This window comes from Lycorma delicatula, chromosome 6, assembly GCF_047948215.1.
Source record: "Lycorma delicatula isolate Av1 chromosome 6, ASM4794821v1, whole genome shotgun sequence".
In the NCBI taxonomy this organism is placed as follows: Eukaryota; Metazoa; Arthropoda; class Insecta; order Hemiptera; family Fulgoridae; genus Lycorma; species Lycorma delicatula.
This window is the reverse complement of record NC_134460.1, coordinates 163386364-163404307: the sequence shown is the minus strand read 5'-3', so window position 1 is coordinate 163404307 and position 17944 is coordinate 163386364. Positions and strand designations below refer to the sequence as shown.

At 28.4% G+C, this 17944-nt stretch overlaps 1 protein-coding gene across 2 annotated transcripts in view; it reads right to left on the bottom strand.

Annotated features, from left to right (window-relative positions):
* The window catches only part of Spn (protein phosphatase 1 regulatory subunit spinophilin), a 470769-nt gene that overhangs the window by 69747 nt on the left and 383078 nt on the right, over window positions 1-17944 (bottom strand). For both annotated transcript variants that reach the window (XM_075368965.1, XM_075368964.1), the window contains exons 15-18: window positions 11719-11739; window positions 8204-8416; window positions 5458-5716; window positions 721-867 (exon numbers count right to left, since the gene is read on the bottom strand). In XM_075368965.1, the coding sequence (XP_075225080.1) occupies window positions 721-867; window positions 5458-5716; window positions 8204-8416; window positions 11719-11739 (640 nt within the window). The remainder of the gene's footprint in view (window positions 1-720; window positions 868-5457; window positions 5717-8203; window positions 8417-11718; window positions 11740-17944) is intronic.

Here is a 17944-nt window from a genome sequence, read left to right as displayed (position 1 = left end):
TTAAAAAGATTCAGAAAAAAGTTTAATTCAATACAGAAGTGACTAAAATGTCTACAATTAAGGAATAGATAACTGCTATTCAATAAAAATAGTAATAAAATGTTTAAAATAATTATGAATTTGTAGAAGACAAACAGAATTTGATTTATCCTTGAAACTAAATATGTTTTCAAACTTTAAAATTATAATGTTTACAAATAACTTATGTTTTTAGTAGACAAATTGTCCAGTTTAATTCTTTTGTAATTTTACTATAATCCAATGTTCCATACATCCATACATATATATTATATATATATATATATATATATATATATATATATATATATATATACATATATACATATGTAAATGTATATTTTACATTTAGAAATAGTAAAATATTGTATTATATAACATAGATGCTATAAAACATTTTTTCAACTTTTATAAACATATTCTTTCTGTACTTTTTTGCACCATTAAATCACTACAACTAATTGCCTTCAATGTTATGTTTTTGTTTGGTGGAGTTAATTACACTGGTAAAAAAATCATAATAAAAAGAAAAAAAGATTTAATTTTAATCCCTAATAAAGTTCTGTGGTTTTAATTTTTTAATGGGAAAAGGTAGTGTATCAATAAAATTAAATGAAACCTTGATAAATAACATAAATATTATTTTAAAACCGTACACACTGAAAAACACAAAAAAAGCAATAAAAATTCTAAATAAGATACCTTGATAGGTCCGCAGCTAAAAGTAACTTTAGTATTTGATTTAATCAGCAATGAAGCATCATCATCAGTTTCAGATTCAGGTAAGCCAGGAACTTCCATCCAAAAATGACCATCTTCAAAGTAATGCACACCACTCTCTTCAAACACCTAATGAAAACAAATACTATACATTAGTCTATACGCATAAAAATTTTTTTTAATTTTTGTTCACACTTATCACTAGTAAAATAATTCTGAAATAAATATCACCATTAATAAAAATTATACGGTTAAAATAATATTTACTACATAAATTAATAAAAAAATTTTAAAACTTGTTAATTTCAGTAACATTTCCTTCTGCACAAATGTATATGCGATCACTAAATTAAAACTGGTACGATAAACTGGTAAAATGAAAACAAAATACGTTTTTTGATTTTCATAAGATTTAAAAAAAACGATAGCTGTTTCAATACACAATATCTTCCTCATATGTAACGTACAAAATACTAAAGCTTAAAAGTTAGATACAAAAATCAAGGTAAATATATCACAAAATCAGTAGAAATAAAATACAACAATAAGAAGTGTACACAATATATCAGTTATATAAATGTATCAGTTAATACTATTAGTATAACTCAGAAAATGAGTGGTATTTACATTAGATTTCAAGCTTATAAGTTTAATAATGGTGAACTATTCAAGTCTAATTGAACTTAAAAATAAATTAGAATTTTTAAGTTTGTTAATTTCCAATGACTAAAATGTCTAGTTTCAGACTTTTTTTCTCAATATGAAGTACTTTAAAATTATAATTAAAATCATAATTCTCATCAATTAAATGACACGCATAACCAGTATCCCTTATTGTTATTAGAAAAACGAAAATTTGTGCTCCATTAACATTTTTCAAAAGATCTACCGGTCTATCCAATATAAATTTTATCACAAAAACTACATTCAAGTTTGTAAACTCCTGATTTCTGAAGTTTATCAGTTTTACTTTTGTTATTCTTAATAAATTTACCTAGTGAATTAACAGATTTGAAAGCAACATCAAAACTTCTATTTCTGAAATATTTACAGATTTTCTCTTTGAGTTTACCTATATAAGCGAGAGTATAAAATTTCTTTTGTTGGAATGAATTACTTGAAGAAGGAAAAACTTTGCTAATTGCAATTCTGTATAACTTATTCTGAAGCAGTTGATCAATTAGACTTATTTGGTAACCGTTATTTAAAGTTCTTTGTTTTATTAAGTTCTTCCTCAAAATTATCATCTGATGTTGAAATATTTAACAATCTATTAATATAACTTTGAAAGTTGTTAATTTATGTGCAAATGGATGAAAAGATGTACTATGAATGACAGTATCGGTGTGTGAGGTTTGTAATGTATGCTAAAATCTAGCGTGTTATTGATTTTTAGTAATATTTAAATCTAAAAAGAGGATACAATTATTCTGTTCTACTTAAAAAGTAAAAGCAATATTCTTTTTTAATGTGTTAATAAAATTCAATAATATTTCTAGTCGTCTCAAGCTACTCGTAAAACAACAAAAAATATCATCCATTTATCTGTATTATTAACTGTTAAATTAACTTATAAACTTACATATATAACTAATATATGTGTACACTTCCTATTGTTATACTTTACCTTTACGTACTTTATCTGTACTGATTTTACATATTTACCTTGTTCTTTGCATCTAACTTTTAAGCTTTAGTATTCTGTATGTTACATCTGAGGAAGTACTGCGTATCGAAACAGCTGTCATTTTTTAAGTAAATTTTGTGAAAATCAAAAAACATATTTTGTTTTCATTTTCCAATTTGTGATTATGGATTTTCACCAAGTAAAGGCATTATCTATCGATTAACAAATGATGTGCTTCAACAATTTTAAACAAATTTCCTTTTTAATGATAATCAATTGATCTAGCATCAATTGTTTACAGGAAAACTGCTTTACCAAAAATAATCAGAACTTAAGTTGCTTTGAGTAAATATTTCACATGCGCACACACTCACATGAAAGGTAAACAAATATCAACCCATGGCAAACAAGGCTCTCCCTTGAAATACGTATTCTGGCTCTCACATGCAAAAAAATGGCTAGAATATTCTTAAACTCTCCAACTGGAGTGTTGGATAAGATTCTCCAACTGTTAATTAAATGTAAAGAAATTTAATTTTTAAGCTGCGTGATAGGAAATACACAATAAATTTAAGAAAAAAATAAAAATAACAGCAGAAGGGAAATAAGACACTTAAAAAAATAAAAACTATTATTGTGTTTTTTGTAGCTGAACTAAATATATGAAATTCACTGTTCACTAAAGAATTATTTTATTTGAGTAGATTACCCACTGAAAAGGAATTTGAAAATTTTTCAAATTCTATTTGCGCTATACATTGTAGAAAAGTTACAAAAATACAATTTTGTTGGTTGTTTTCAGATATATGTCTATAACAGAAATGAAATCATTATATGATTTCATTTACATCTCTAGTATAAAATCATTATACGATCTAATATAAAATTGTTACATGATTTTATACTAGAGATGATGAGATCATTATATGAACAGTCATCAATCACTTTCTCAATATTTTTTAATGTCTTTTTGTGTATAATGATAAATGGCAAATGAATAAGTAATCTCAGTCTACCCCTAAAAGACTCTAAAAAGTCATGTGTCACCTGCAAAGCCCTGATTGCTACACCACAGTTACCTGCCTACCACTGAGTACAAGCACCTCTACTCCTTTTGGTAGCACCAACATGGTGTATAAAGCACAGACTCCAAACATATTGATAAATGACAGCTATAAGCCTAAAACATTTCATGATGGCCCATGGGAAAGTTTAAATGTTTACCCAATAGCATTTCCAACTACTAATCAAAATACAGCACAACTGTCTGCCCAGGGGAATATGTTAACTGGCACTCATTAATTGAAAGAGCATTTTACCAGGAGTCAGCCTGTTCCAGGGTAGCATTAACATATTGATATAAATAATGAAGAGGAGTATTGTCTTTTGCTTTGTTATATATTATAACAGCTATGAAAATAAAAAAGTGGATTATTAAATTATTTTGCATCAAAGGTAACAAAAACAACTACTGCCAATAAAAACTCATAATTTTAGTTATTGCATACATCTTTGCAGTCCCTAATCAAAACTATCACAATCTGTCATTAAATAATATGAGTTCACAGTAATGAAAATTATCTATTGTTTAACCCCCTCCTTCCTTAAAAAAAGTCTTTCTATAACTGCCACATCATATTACATTTAATTAGAATGTACGAGGGTGGATCAATAAGTACTCATGCTTGAAGACAGGTGGCGTGGCTGAGGAAAGTTGGCTTTCCTACAGTATACTATCATCTATCAAACAACACCATACAAAATTTCAGACCGATTCATTGGTTAGTTTTTATTTCACAGTCATTTGTATTAAACATATTTGGTGTTTTTCGATACAATGGAAAAATAACACTATCAATCTATAATTTGCTTTTTATTTTTGGATGTAAAAACGTGCAAAGAAATAAAAGCAAAGTCGGGTTCTGTCTGTAGTGACTCTTCACCATCTATGACAACTGTGAGATATTGGTTTAATGAATTTAAAAGTAACCGTATATCTGTTTTTGATTAGGAGCGCCCTTGTCGCTCAGCAGACATGGTTACTGAGGGAATCATTGATAAGGTTCATAATGTGATTCTTGCTGATCGCCAAATGAAAGTGCGCGAAGTAGCAGAGGCCATAGGTGTAAAGTACAAAATGGCAATAAACATTTTACATGATAAGTCAAGAATGAGAGAGCTGTCAGGCCAATGGGTGCTGCAGTTGCTCACTTCGGAAAACTAGTGGATATAGCAGTCAACTTTGAAGCAGGGTTTGGACCTCTTTAAGTAAAATCCGCAGGAGTTTTTACGCCAAGTCTTCACCATTGATGAAACCTGGATCCATTACTATACACTAGAGACCAAACAAAAATCAAAGTAATGGGTTTTTCCAGGCAAATCTGCTCCAACGAAAGCCAAGATAGTCCCATTGGCTGGAAAGGTCATAGCTATGATTTTTTGGGAGGCAAAGGGAATAATCCTCATAGACTTTCTGGGAAAAGGAAGCACAATCACGAAGCAATATTACAATGAATTACTGGGCTGATTCAAAGAGAAATTGAAACAGATACTGCCCCACTTGACAAAGAAAAAGGTGTTGTTTCATCTCAAAAATGCACCAACTTACTCATCCGGAATAGTCGAGGCCAAATTGCATGAAGTGCACTATGAATTGCCGCTGAATCCACTGTAATCCCCCAACCTGGCTACCTGTGACTTCTTTCTGTTCCCCAACATGAAAATGTGTCTCGTATGAAAAAGTTTGGCTCAAACGAAGAGGTCATTGTCAAGACAGAAGCCTATTTTGAAGAATTTGACAAATCATATATTTTAGAGGGTTTAAAAAAATCGCAAGGATGTTGGGAGAAGTGTATCCTGCTAAAAGGAGTTATGTTGAAAACTAAAAAAAAAATTTTCTGAAAATTTGCATTTTCTTTCTTAACACAGGTAGTTATTGATCCACTCTCATATTTAAAGCATATATAGTAGCGGTTGGGAATAATTTACAAAAATATAATCATATGAATGTTTAGATTTAAAGTATTATGAATTAGACTTTTTTATGAGAAAGAATGCAAATTTTGTACTACATTTATGCCACGTCAAAATACCTCTCTTGTAGGTTCAGGAACATAACCCTGATAACTATCATCATCATCTTCATCTGCATCATCATCATCATCTCGTTCTTGTTTATCACAGGTACGTGATGAACTATCCAAATCATCCAAACTATCGCGTGACCCCAACTCTGAACCTGACTGAGAACCAAATTGGCTGGATACAACAGAATCTTCCATTGTTGCTGTTGATCCTATACGGCCAATACTGGCAGACATCATTGAATCATCCATTTTTTCACTGGTTAACCTTTTAAAATTACACAGAAAAAAATAAATAAAATGACTACTACTTATGATACAATAACACAACATTATTGGTTAAATTTCATTATTGTTACTTATAATAAACCTGCATTTAAACAAAAAAAAAAATCAATATTATTTTATTATATACTCTGTGTAGCGTAATAACAAATATTATTTCCTATAAACAAATACAATTACCTATCTATAATTGTTTTTAGTTGTGACATATCTAATTCCACTGGACACACAGTAGTTATAATTATTTATCAAAATATGAAGAATCCACCAAAATTAATCAAAAATCTATTTTACTTTCCTTCTGGTTTAAAATGATGAATCCAAGTTTCACCACAAGTTATTAAACAACCTTTCCCTAAAAACCATCATTTAAGTTTTGTACAAATGTAAATTCAAGTATCTTTGAAATTTTGAGTTAACCATCTTAGAACACACCTCAAAAACATTTTTTAGTAATTTAGCTTCCTGATTAACGGTATGGTTGTTCCTGATTAACATTTCAAAATTTCAGCAATTTTCCAAATTTTATACATCTGTCCTTGTAAATACGATCAATAATACAATTTTGCAAATCATCAGTCGAAACTTCCATCAGACTTCTATTAACAATAAAAAGTTTTGACATTTCTTCCTGATTTAAACTATTCGATTCACTTATAAAAATGTTCACAGTTAATTTACTTTTTAAGGTACTTCTTTAACACCTGTAAGTGAACTCTGACCGGTTTTACACCTTCAAAAAAGAAAAATCGTATCACAGCATGCTGTTCTTTCACGTTTAAAGTAACATTCTGAAATAAGCAAAAGAGGTTACAATAATGGAGATTTTTTTGAACTACTAATATTTTCATTAAGGGTGCTGACTTGAACTTCAGACAGTTTCAGTTTATTCTATTAAATAGTTTTCCATTGTTGTCATTTATCACTTATTGAATGACAGTTAAAAAATATATGATCATATCATATTTTCTGTAACATTTATATCAACATATAAAAAAATACAAGCGTATAAAATCAACAACACATACAGGAACTACAAAATATACAACTTAACACCATCCATAATCATAACAGAAATATATCATGATAAATGTAGCACATACACATACATAGCATAATAAAAAAATGTGAATACAAAATTGGAACAAAAAAAGTACAGTCAATACAAATATAAAGCTATGCTTAATGATTATAAAAGTAAATTTAATAAACAGAAAACATTAAAAAAAAGAACTGTATATAAAAAAGTAAAAATTCAAGCTACATGTATAATTTCATTTGTTAACAAAGTATCATCAGTAGATACAGGAGTTAGTAAAGATAAATGTAAATGTAACAAAGAAGTAGATATCGGAAATATACATATACACATTTCTGTTTTACAACATACAAGTAAACAAGTGATACACAGGTTTCTAGGAAAATGTTTGATCGTTTTTTATCTCAGCTATTAAACTGCTGGTTACAGATAATTCTTTTTTTTTTATTTCTGAATTAAAATTTTATACTAAAATATTTATTACACAAGCTACACCATTAATAATTTCCTACACGTATTTATATGTTAGTTTTTTGTTAGTTTTTATCCTACATACTTTTTATTAAATTCAATCATTCTGAATTTCTTCAGAATAATGTAAACATGATCTCTCAAGGTTTCTTTTAAAAAAAATCCTACCAAAAGGATCTATCTCTCTGGTCCAAGTTATCTTGAAACAACTTTACACCATATTTTATAAACCCAACAAATTTTTCGACAATTTCCAGTATTGCAACGGTATATTTCAAAAGCCTTCCTTTTTTGGCATTCCTTTCATCCGTATTTCATAACTATAAAAAAAAGAGCATGATGCTCTTTAAATTTGCTATTATTTAAATTCTTTAATACACATAATTTTTATATGTTTTTTAAAGAGTTTAATATATATTATTTAAATTTAAATATAAAGTTCAGAAAGATGAGTGATATAAAAGCAAAACTCAGTGTAGAACTACCCATTCTACAACTACAAACTTTCAGGCTGAAAGTTTGTAATTATCTAAATTTGTTAGATAAAAGCACACTTTTTTCCAGTCTGAAAACTCCACTTACTTTTGTTAATCTACTTTTAACATTTTTCTTATTTTGTCCATCCTTTTTAACTTTATTACCTAAAAACCAAAACTTTTCAACTTCTGATATATTGTTTTCTTATCTTAATATTAACACATTATTTTCATTTATATCATATTAACTTTATTTTCATATGAAACTTCTCTCAAAGCAATTAATTTACTCCTTATTTACGACTCATTTACTTAAATCACAAAATATGTCTCCATAGATAAATAATTACCATTCTACAAATACCTAAAAGGTTAAGATAAATGAATTCTTCCATTGTATAATATTTAAATTAAATACTTAAATTTCAAATAATTTTTCAAAAAGAAAAGAAAGAAATGTAAATAATAATAATAATAATATTACCTATTTTCTACATCAGTTGAAACAATATCATTATTAAACCATTCACTGTCATTTCTTTTACTATTAATATCACTATTTTCAATCATATTTTGAGGTTGAGTCGATGATGGCAGTGATTCATTTATTATATCAGGGATTGGTGGCGTGGTTGTTGGGGATAACAGTTTCACAACTTCCTGAGCTTCTTCATCTGATAATAACGCTTCTTGACTTCTGCCAATCATAATCAGGCAAATTTATCATGCAACATTACCACAATAATTGGATACACTTAATTGCGTACTAATTAAAAAAAACATGCTTTATAAAATAAAACAAAAAATTATATTAACCTTACAATTAAAATAAATAAGAAAATAAAAGTACTTAATAATTAAGATTCTATGACAAAATGATCAAATGCATAAAATCTCTCATAAATGAATATGAAAACATTTTAAAAGTCTGTTCTATTAGAATGAAATAAGGTTAAAAAAGCTATCATGCATAGCAGACATAAATACTAAAGAGTTTTTATCTTCGCTATAAAAACCTATAATAATATATTTAATATATTGGAAATTAAACAATTATCTATGAAATATTCTCACAAATATGTACTATCAGTTCCTTGAAGGAAAAATTGTAGCCAACTTAAAAGAAAAAACTACTTTATTTCCAATACTTAACTTTCAAATTAATAAAAAAAATGTATATTCACATTTACAAAGATTACTTTACAAAATGTACACAACACAGAAACACATTGTGTGTACGCACATAAAACAGCAGTTATTGATGTTAAAAAAATGAAAAATTAAATTAAAGAAAAACTTACTTCATGAAGGAGGAGTTTTCTACTAATAAAATTTTTTTTATAATAAAAATAAATATTAATTATATACAAATAAAAAAAAAACCTAACAGAAAAATTTGTTTTGCTAATAAACAAAAACATTTAACACTTAACAAAAGTATTAAACCAATGGACCCATAAAATAAAATTATCTAAATTATTGATTAATATTATTAATGAATAAAAATTAATTAAACACTTAGTAGGCTTAAGCAATTAAATTACTTAATGAATTAAAAATAGTCGAATCTTAACTAGTAAAGTTGCAATGAATTTGATAACTAACTACTTTCATATGAAATTTACATAATATATGAGCAACTACCTACAGTTTCAGAAATTTGCTTATAGGATACCAGATCCCTGATTTAGAAGGCACTGATATAAAGACTAACTTATAATGATCTTAAAGATAATGGTTGACAGGTCACAAAGGTAAGGAATGTTTATAAATGTATAAATATCCTTACAACTATACAATATAGTATTATTATATCATTTGCCCAAAACTTATCCCTTCCTTCTGATTGAATGTTCTTTCATTCCAATGTTGTTTTACAAAATAATGGCAAAGATAATTTCAAAAGAACGGTACACTAAAAAGAAAAAAGAGCTAGACCAAGGAGATGGATGATGAAATGATGTTGAAAAGAAGAATTTTTATATAACAGAGGAGCCTGAAGGGCTGTTGTAGAGGAAGCCATAGCTCATAATAAACAATAGTGCCACCAGAAAGAGAGACAAAAATGCTAATGATCTGATTTATGACTAGCTGATTACAATCATACTCTCCAAAAATCAATTAAGGCACTATAACAGAGTTCTCTATTACACTATTTACATTTTTTATGGTTATTGTTAAGAAGTGCTATACTTAAAATAAGATTTTTGACAAGGTACGCATTTACATTGATGTACAATTCAACAAATTTAAAAAATAGACATCAAAAACAAAATCTGAGTCCATCTACTTGGTTTTAATCTTAGGAAGGTAAAAATGTCTAAATAAAAGACAGAAGATAGTCAAACATTGAAAGAATTTTAAAGTTATTTATAAAAATTAGATTCAATTTTTACTTTTAGAAATATATTACTTCAAAATACTTAAATAAAAATTCAGTAAGTTGCTTTGAGTGTTATTAAAACTTGTAAATGTTTAGTTACAGAAGCGATTGGATAAATCTAAATCAACAACTACAAATTCTCAGGACATCCTCAAAGCATATATATATATATCAAACCATTAAAAAGATAAGATGTTTATATTAGAAATCCCAGCTTCATTCAATAAGCACCTTAGCCTCAGACTGATGTTTTGTACAGCCAGTAAATACATAACAATCAAGAGTTCCCAGACAGTCACACAGCCAAGCCCAACAAACTATTCGATGCCAAAGAAGCAAAACCCTCAAATGACTCCATATCATTACTCATATCATCAATCCAGCAAGTACCTTAATGGAATCCTCAGAGTACCACCAGGGAGGAATGGAACAAAAATAAAGCAAAGGAGTGGATAATGTAAGAGGTACAGTCTAGCTTTATATAAGCTTCAAACCGAGATTTACATCCATACAATCCTTCAAGGCCCTCTTCAGATATCTAACCTGCCCACCATCCCTCAGAAGAGTTACTACTCCTTACAAGACTGACTCCTAGACTCCTAATGGAACAGCATATTTCTAATTAATTATTCTGCATCAACCAGTTCAAAACATATAGAAAAATTTCTTTGAGATTTAAAAAGAGCCAATTGAGAACAGACTCAATATTCCTCAAGAAAGCCCTTATAGATCCAAGAATTGCATATAGTGAAAGTATCCAATTTATCTTAAAAGTGTTCAGCTAGACCCTCACTTGAGATTAAAACGACAGCAAATATTATTTCCGTCAATGTGGGATTAATCTACAGTGTTTGCCAACAAATTCCATCCAAAGAACAGAAGTGAAATTTAAATGAAGGGCAGAACAGAATTCAAAGAGCAAACAGTAAATACAACTTTTTCTACATATGCTTTATATGTTATCAGATTCTTGGTCACAACTAAAATCTTAAATAACAATCACCTCAAAGGAAGAGCCCTGCTACTTCTTTTGGATCAAACAATATACAGGTAACAGCAATTTCAAGTTTAGGCTCAGTTTTTTTTTTAGCGACACAATCATTTACAATAAACATGTCTTCTTTAAGACTATCTTTCAGCAGAAATCTCTACAGAAACATTCTAAGACAACTAAGAAAATGATGATGAATATGTAATGATTTACCAAACGGCACACAATACACCTACGTGATTTCCTCTCGCTTATCAGAAGTTTCTAATCCAAAATCCAAGGGAGCCACCCCAACTCTTTATATTCATGGATCTCAGTCCATAAAACACTTTTCATTTCCTAATAGTAATACTTATATAAAAGATGTCAAAATTTAATGCAATTCATCAACCAAAGGAAATGTAATATCCTTGTACCGATCAAGGAATCAAAAATTCTTACCAGATTACCAAGGACTATAGATTGTAACAATTTTTTTTTTTTAAACAATTTCCTGATCTTTAAGGTAGTGTCTCATATATGCTTAATAAAAGAAAATTAGAAAAGAAATATCCTCTTATAAATATGTATAAAAAAAAAAAAAAACAGCATTACAGCCAAGCCATGCTTGGAATTAGATACTTACCGTGATCTCTTCGCCAAAATTCTAAGAAGAGGTAACATTTGCGAGTGAGCAAGACGGAGATGTTTGCGTGCAGCGTGCAACATTGTAGTAAGATCATTGTAGCAGCGACAGCGCGCAGTAGTAGTAGTAGTGGTAGTAGTAGTAGTACAGACAGAAGTTTAAGAGTAGAAGAGGGCAAACAATACAAACAATCAAAATACAACATATGTTAGTGAAAGCAAGCAAAAAAAAAAAAAAAAATGTTTAAATAGGCTACTCTTTTTTATGTATTATTGTCATCATCTATGAAAGATTTGTAAAGAGTGATAACAAATAAGTGATTAAAGCAATTTTAGCTGTAAAAGCTCAAAAATTCCATAATAAAACTCAGGAATATCTGATAAGTAAACGGTTGGATAAAATCATTTACATCTTGTACTAGTGGAAATCCTCTGGCAAACAGTATCCACATATAAAAAATCCTGTTAAATTCCAAATAGCCTAGAAGAACATGGAGAAATAAACATAAATGATGAGAAAAATTGATTTATGAAACAAATCTTCAATTGTAATAAAAGAAATTCTACTACTGTGCTTTTTTTTAGAAATATGGTTTAAACATTTAAAAACTAATTTAAAATAAGAATCAAATTTTATTATATAAAAGAAGAGTAGAGAGCACTTCATTACACTAAAACCAATATCACTAATACCAGAATATTCAATTTATCAGAGGATATCATTCAGTAGTTTATACTAAAGAAATATTTTTGTTAAAATGCATATATTGGTGTGAGATCAGTAAAATAATGTGGAAGACATTGGTACGACTGGAGCTGGAGTGGGAAGGACTCTTTATTGCCTACACATTTGTGTATTGTCAGTCTGTGTCGAGCATTGGCTTTTGAACAAGGTTACATAATCCTGTGTTGTTTGTTAACTGTTGAAGAATATGTATTTAACACATTCAACGTAAATAACCCGTTATTTTGAAGAATGTGATGGAAACTTATTTAGAGACAAAATCTAATGTTGTGTGTCAGTGAAAGTTCAGAAAGAAATTTAAGAAGGAAGCACCAGGGAAAAGTGTTATTCAAAAATTAGTTAAAAAATCTAATGAAACAGGTTCAGTGTTAGATCAGAAATGTGACTAACTCAAGTCAGTTTTAACGATGCAAGTCATACAGGACAATAAAGTGGCAGTTACAAGATATCCTCACAAATCTTTGTGAAGATTAAGCCAGAAAAAGAACATTTCACTAGGTTCAGCCCACACTGCAGCGAGAAGAATGCTGAAATGTTATCAGTATCAAATGCAGGTTTTACCATGAGCTAACTAATGCTGACTATGCTAAAAAGGTTCACTACTGTCAACGGTTCAAGAACTTCATTAGAGGCAACATTGGCACTTTAGATCAAATATTTTTTACAGATGAAGCATGGTTTCACCTTGGTGGATATGTTAATAGTGCTGATACAATACACATTTTCTTTAAATCTCCCTACACACAAAAAATAGTGTCTGTTGTGTGGTTGCAAGGTAGCAAATAATAAAACCCTTGTTTTTTTTTAAAAAACTGTGGATGCTGCCAACGACAAAGAACTCACAATTCATAGCCATACTGCAAGAATATAACCGTGACTGCTGGTTGCTGCCATACAGCTCGCTCTACCATGGGGATGCTACAGGATTATTTTCAGTGGAAGAATCATTTCTAAAGGATTGTGGTCATCAAGATCCTCTGATGTTACTAGTCTAGACTTCTTTCTGTGGGATTACTTAAAAGAAATTGTTTATAGGAGCTATCCACACATCCTGCAGGAATTGAAGACCAATGTCATCTAGGAAATAGACAGGGTCGGCTAACAAGAATAGCCAGGAACAAGGTCAAACATGTTGACAAGTGCACAGAAGTGGATGGACATTATTTTCAATACTATCTGTAAATTATTATGTAAGTGTTTGCCAATAAACTATAATTTATAGACTAAACTAAGTTATGGGGTCTCTTTTAAGTTGAACACCCTGAGACTATGCTAAATAAAAAACTCACTACCTTTTAAGTGTCATTTTCATATCCTTTATAACTCCATCACAACTTCTGTAGTATCTTAATTTTTACGTTAAAATTACATTTTAAAGAGTAAATCCAAAATAATTTATCAGCAATAGTCACAAAAAAAAAGACATAATGAAATGTGAAATTCATTTCCCACACCTCGATCTCAATATTTTAATTGTCCTGTTTTATAAATGTGACAAGATTTGTTAACTGTTAAATAAATTTGGAAACTGAAATTATCTCCGCAATCACACTAGGCAGGAAAATCTTCATATTACATAGATATCAGAATACTGAATATATACATATTTTTTCAACAAAATAGAAAACTAAAATCATTTTTATTATGAATATTATAAGACCTACTTTTTACTTTCCTGATTATATATTTATAATGTATATAGTTATTTCACGACTACTATCAAACCTAAAGGCAAAATTTTAGCACTGGAAAATTCCAGAAAAAAGTGTATGCAACATATGATATGCTGCCTTTATTCCTTGATATATCCAGACAGTATGGACCAACTTGGCAAAATGATTTTTATACATGGGACATCGATAATAATTTATTTTGGTCACTATTTGTCAAGAGGGTAAGGAGATATGGTTCTCATGGTTCCCAAATTTCAAAATTTTATTCAAAGGTAGATATGTTTTTCTCATTAATTCCCCTCTGATAGTTAAGATACTTTCAAATATTTTTAGTCTTATTCAAATTCTCATAAAGAGGTGGAGGAGATAAAAACCTTCTTTATTGTAGTTTATGAAGTAAAAAATCATTTACTTCTACTAACTGGATAATTCCGTAACTTTACTCTGTCACTTTAATTATGAACTTGGGCAATATCTTAAAATTTTAGAAAGAAAAAAAGAAGCAGTCGGTCAATCGATTGTAATAATAAACACACACTAAAAATTTCATCAATGAAATTATGAATCAAATTTCATATTTAGATATTTTAAAATTGAAATTATTATACATTAAGCCATTGAAGGAAACCGATTTAATTTTTTAACAGGGTCAAAAGACCTAAAGCATACAGCAAAATCATTAAAAAATTGGCTCAATGTTCAGTAATTTAGTATCTTAGATTAGTGACAACAAATCCTGGATCTAACTCCACAGAATATTTGTGGCTCCATGAAAAAACATAATGCTTATGTGGAACCACCAACATCAATTTAACATTATTTGTCAGAAAATCAGTGAACAATAGTGTTCCATAAGCAAGAATACATAATAAAATTATTCAAAAGCATACCAAAGGGAATTGACAAAGTTATTAATGCTAAGGGATTATAAATTAATTTTCTCCTAAGTAGTCTGTCAAGGGTGAATCCCTTGGTAGCCAGAGTTGCTGTTAGCTTTTTTCTTTCTTTTATTTGAATTGAACTTTAACTAGTATATATAAATAATGAAAAAAAAAGGATGAAATAACAAAAAATAACAAATACCAAGGACTGAACCTAGGGCTTCAGTATATTAATTAACTGCTGTATTGACCCTATGACCAAGAAATTTATTTTGTACCACTTATAACAAATCTTTCATAATAACAAAATATAAATTTATTCAAAAAAAGTTAGTAAATAATTAACATACATGCAATAAATAATAATTAACGATCAAATGGTTTAAGTATGGTACATAAAAAAAAATTGAACATGCTTAAAAGTAAGAATAATACATAATCATAATTTAGTAAAAAATAAAATAATTAATTAGGTTGATACAATTTTTTATAATTACGATACAATGACACAATTAATGACATAATATGGAACAAAAAAAATAATAAAGTTTAAACTTATAACAAAACCTAATAGTATAATATTAGGTTTTAAATAACATTGATTTTAAACTTTATATTTCAATATAAATAAAGTCACAGACTTTTGTAGAGTAAATTGATAAGGCATAATCAGGGAGGGATGAAATTAAACAAATGAATAATTAAATATTAAAATAAGATTTCTAAACAAAGTAGTAAATCACATTCAATAGCAGGATAAAATCAAGACAAATTTTATTAAATTATTTAAACATAAGTTTATAAAATTCAATAATACTTGGCTGCTGTTTGCTTACATTTTAATTGGTAACTCTTAATGAACATTTGTAAAAGTTGAACAATTAGTAATTTCATCATTTGAAATAAAAAATTGATAAAAAAAGATTTGTATATACAAAGCAGATTGAGGGAGAGAGAGAGAAGGGTTAAAAAACACTTTACTTCTATACACCATATTGTGTAAACTGAATATCAGTCAACATACTCTTGTCAGACAAATTGAAATGAATATGTTACCAAAAAGTAGAGTATCTGCTTGTATACAATACTATGAATTTAAAATATAATAAATATGAAACAAAAGAGTCATGCAGATACATCTCTATATAACATATTTGATTATTTTTCAATAGTTAAACATATTTCTTACCTCGAAACAATGTATTTTTTGTATGAGACCACCATCCCAAACCACCATGGAGGGGCAACTCAAAGATTTGAATTGGAAAGGGGTATAGTTGTGGCACACCATTTAAAAGGACATTGAAAAGAAAAATTTTGATGTAAAAAAACTTCAGACTATAGCAATTGCAATACTATCCAATTAATGTTTTTCGTTAGTGGTAAAAGTCGTCTAGAGTACCTCTTAAGCAACTGCTCAACAGTGAACTACTAAAAGGATTGTGAGATATCATTTTAAAGAGTACTGAAAAACAAAAATTTTGACTTAAACAACTTCAGGCTAAAACTAACCAAAACGGAGGCCATTTAATGTTTTTTATACCTACTTCCAAATGTGATCTAAAGTACACCCCAAGCAGTAATCGTATGAAAAAATATATTGTTTTGAGGTAGGGATATTTGTTAATGTTCTTTTGTCGAGATGTTAATTTACATGTATTGTAAAATGTTATTTTACTTGTATTGTAAACCATTTTTTTAACTAACCGAGAAAAACATTAAATGATCATCATTATTCTTAGAGTTGTTATAGCCTAATTTTTTACATTGAAAATTTTGTTATTAATGGCCTAAAATAATATTTTACAACCCTACCTTTCCATTTAAATATTCTAAGTTACCCCTCTCCCTCTGGTGGCTTAAGATATGGTGGTCTTGTATTGAAAAATAAACCGTTTAGAGGTAGAAGTAATTGCTAAATTTAATTTCTATATATTTAACTATTTAAAAGTTATTTGAGGGTTTTCATACTTTATACATACAGTATGTATATATGTTTCATATATGCAATTGTAAATGTAACTACAAAGTAAGCCTTTAAAAAAAGAGAGGTGTTTATAAACATAATACCAAGAATAAGGGCAATATTATCACTGAAGAACATAATTAACAGTTATTTCAAAAGACCCTCCATCAAATGTAAAACAAAAAAAAATTAAGAATTATAAATATTATTTTTAAATAATACATTTTATTTTACTATAAGTTTGTATCCTTGCAAAGCTATGTTAATTGTTATAACATGTTATATTATAAATTAATATTATTATATAAATGCAATATGTTGTATTTTATATTAAGTTATTATAACTGGTAATGACAAGAAATAATACAGTATTTTGACAATATTCCATGTTAGATTCATTTTAAGATTTTATGGCTAGCCCTATGCAAATTTGAAGTTTTTTAATTTATTCTTTTAAAAAATAAAAATTCACAAAAAGTTAATGTATTTTATAATCAAAATTAAAAATAAAACTAATATTTATTAATTCTTATCTTACTATGATGTTTACTTGCAAACATCATATGAAAATCTTGGAACATTTTGTTACAAGTGTTTAATATCTGTATAAATTAAATGAGCGTTTTTTTCTGTTTAACATCCAGAACACCATAAGATATTACTTCAGAGGATGATATTTAAATGAAGTGTAGTCTTATATAGCCTCAGGTCGACCATTCCTGATAAGCGTGGTTAATTGATCATGGATACTGATGTTCTTTGGTGGTTTGGTTTCAATTAACAACGCATCTAAGGAATGGTCGACCTGAGACAGTTCAAGACTACACTTCATTCATATTCATACCATCCTCTAAAGTAATACCTTACGGTGGTTCCGCAGGCTAAACAGAAAAAAGAGAGATTAAGTGAGCAACTTCATTACAATAAACTGTACTTCTTCTCTTTCCTCTGGTACTACTAAG